Source organism: Octopus bimaculoides, chromosome 30 (genome assembly GCF_001194135.2).
Source record: "Octopus bimaculoides isolate UCB-OBI-ISO-001 chromosome 30, ASM119413v2, whole genome shotgun sequence".
In the NCBI taxonomy this organism is placed as follows: domain Eukaryota; kingdom Metazoa; phylum Mollusca; class Cephalopoda; order Octopoda; family Octopodidae; genus Octopus; species Octopus bimaculoides.
Window position 1 is genome coordinate 2,243,911 of NC_069010.1, and position 3,118 is coordinate 2,247,028.

Genomic DNA, 3,118 nt, shown 5'->3' on the forward strand with positions numbered 1-3,118 from the left:
ATATATATCTATATATACGTATATGTATATATATATATATATGTATATAGGCATATATACACATATATACATATATATATATATATATATATATATGTAAATAATATGGGTGGCTAAACGCAATTTTACAGCCTAAAGGCAGAAATATATATGTCACCAAAGAGGTAAGATACCAATCAACTCTAGTATTACAAGAAATAAAAGTCAAAATGACTCGTTGGCCACAGAAAGCTGTATCCAAATGACTTTGTCACTGTAGTGACGTATATATTTCTGCCTTTGGGATGTATAATTGCGTTTAGCCACCCATATCAGTTATAATTTTCACTTTTACCATTTATGAACTTAACGTATGATTTCAATGGATTTCTTATAAACCGACAAGGCAAGCTGTGTTAAACCCTAGGCACGGTGAGAGCCACCAATGAGCATTAAGATGAGTAAGCATTAGTATGTGAAATCATCGATAATCTGGCTATATCTGCTGCTGTAGAGAGCTTGCCTCCCTTGTCGGTCATTAAGATTGTTGTGCTTTCTGTGGCTATTGAGTTGTTTTGACTCTTATTTCTAGCAATACTCGTATTGATTAGTGTCCTTTGTCACTTTATGTGTGTGTCACTATATGTGTGTGTGTGCGTGTGTGCGTATGTGTGTATGTGTGTGTCTCTGTATGTGTGTGTGCATGTGTGTGTGATTGTATGTATGTGTGTGTGTGTATATATATATATGTAGAGAGAGAGAGAGAGAGAGAGAGAGAGAAAGACAGACAGACAGAGACAGACAGACAGACAGACAAACAGACAGACAGACAAACAGACAGATAGATAGATAGATAGATAGATAGATAGATAGACAGACAGACAGATAGATAGATAGATAGATAGATAAACATGTAGATAGACAAACATGTAGATAGATAGACAGACAGATAGATAGATAGATAGATAGCTATATAGATAGATAGATAGATAGATAGATAGATAGATAGATAGCAACAAAGAGACATAGAGAGATATAGAGAAATAGATAGCTAAGTTAGTCACATGTCATGTCTGACAAAGATGCTGAGCAACAAATATACGTTGACAAATAACAATAATCAAGGTCAGATATTATCTTAACAATTTCAACAAGTTTTGGAGACAACTACGAACATGTTTCAATGTTATAAAGACCTCATCAGTGAGCCACAGACTTCACTAATCCTACCAAAGAAAAGCTAAATATACATGTTTATGATATAGAACTAAAATAAACATGCTTGATTATCATCAGAAAAGCGAGGAAAATACTTACCAGGAGATAATCACAGGTACCATTGGAACTCTTCACACATTGAAGATAGAAAACACCATCTCCATTCACCACATCGTAGATAGCAACATTCTGTGGAAAATTCAATGATAAAAATGAATTGTAAATAAAATAGGAAAATGAAAATTATAATCAATTATGAGATTTGAATACATCTATAGGCACAAGCATGGCTGTGCGGTACTTTGGACATGTGTCTTCTGCTATATAGACTTGGGCCGACCAAAGTCTTGTCAGTGGATTTCGTAGACAGAAACTGAAAGAAGCCCATTGTGGAGCACATCTGACACATCAGACTTAGCAATGACATCTTGGTCTCACTCCAATTCCATTCTACCAGTCATTCACGACAACACCTGACTGTTTTTGGATTGTCTTTGCACAGGGGCCATCCAGATGCTGCCATTGCCATGAACAGGAATTAATCTTTTCTCTTTGCTCTTTTGCGTCACATAGGCTCAACCCTCCTCCTCTCCTCTCTTCGCTCCAACCTACTTTCTCTCTTCATCGATACCACCCCACTCTCCTCACACCCCAAACCCCACATCCCCATCCCTCACCACCACATGCTACCCCCAGACATGCCACTCCACACCACCCCCACATCACACCATACCCCCACACCACTCCATACACACTAGCAATGCCCACTTCCCAGCCTCCATGCACACTAGCACTGACCACTTCCCAGCCCCCACACTACAGACCATCATCTGCACACCCACATGTTACAGACGCACACACTTACACATTCACACTCATCAAAGTTACCTGTCCCTATCCACACACAGACACACACACGCACATGCACCTTTGTTTTGGAATCACCAATACTTTATTATCTCCCTTTCTTTCAAACACTCCTGTCAAACCTTCTTTTCCAACTAGTTGCCATGCATGTCTACTAGATCCACAAGTTATTTTATTCTCTCTGTTATTTTCTCGTACTCCTTTCTGTTGAAAAAGCACAGGGTCAAAATGTAAAAGACTTTCTCACATTTCCGAGCATCAAACTAATACATCTACTTGTTGTTCATACCCGTCTTCGTTTTCTGTTTTTCTGCAAATTTCAACTATATATATATATGTCTGCATGTATGTATTTGTGTGTTTGTGCCTGTGCCCCCCCCCCAACATCCGTATGTTTATGCCCCAATAACTTAGCATTTCGACAAAAAAAAAAAAAACCAATAGAATAAGTACAAGGCTTGCAAAGAATAAGTCGTGGGGTCAAAGTCTTCAACAAAAAAGGCAGTGCTCCAGCATGGCCGCAGTCAAATGACTTAAACAAATAAAAGAATAAAAGAATATATATTCAGTGAGACAACCTTAGTTGTCTCGACACAAAACGTTGTTTATTAATTGTCTGCTTTTATTCATCCAATCAAGTAACACAGTTCTGTCATGTGATGTTTTCCTTATCTCATATTGTTTATCATTTTAGCTTACACCTTTTCATCCAACCAGGTGACACTTTATTGGCTCTATTGGGTGACATTTTTTATACATTAACTCATCTTATGGATTTATTCTTCTTCACCCTGGGGCACTTGTGTTAGTGCAATCTTATTCATTTATATTGTGGACAACTAGAATGACAGTTCACCATTTTATGTTTCGTTTTGGAATTATTGCAACATTTTAATATTTTTCGCTTGTTAATAAAATCATAATCTGAGCACGATATCATTTATTATTCCTATGCTATAACATTTATATACACAAACATACACATACACACACAAATACACACACACACACATATATATATATATATATATATATATATATATATATATATATA

At 36.7% G+C, this 3,118-nt stretch overlaps 1 protein-coding gene across 1 annotated transcript in view; it reads right to left on the reverse strand.

The window, feature by feature from the left end:
* Positions 1 to 1,035: 1,035 nt before the first annotated feature.
* LOC106874514 (rho GTPase-activating protein gacZ-like) overlaps positions 1,036 to 3,118 on the reverse strand; it is a 6,744-nt gene continuing 4,661 nt past the window's right edge. Inside the window, exons 2-3 of the mRNA XM_052978064.1 lie at positions 1,297 to 1,386; positions 1,036 to 1,146 (exon numbers count right to left, since the gene is read on the reverse strand). Of these exons, the coding sequence (XP_052834024.1) occupies positions 1,036 to 1,146; positions 1,297 to 1,386 (201 nt within the window). The remainder of the gene's footprint in view (positions 1,147 to 1,296; positions 1,387 to 3,118) is intronic.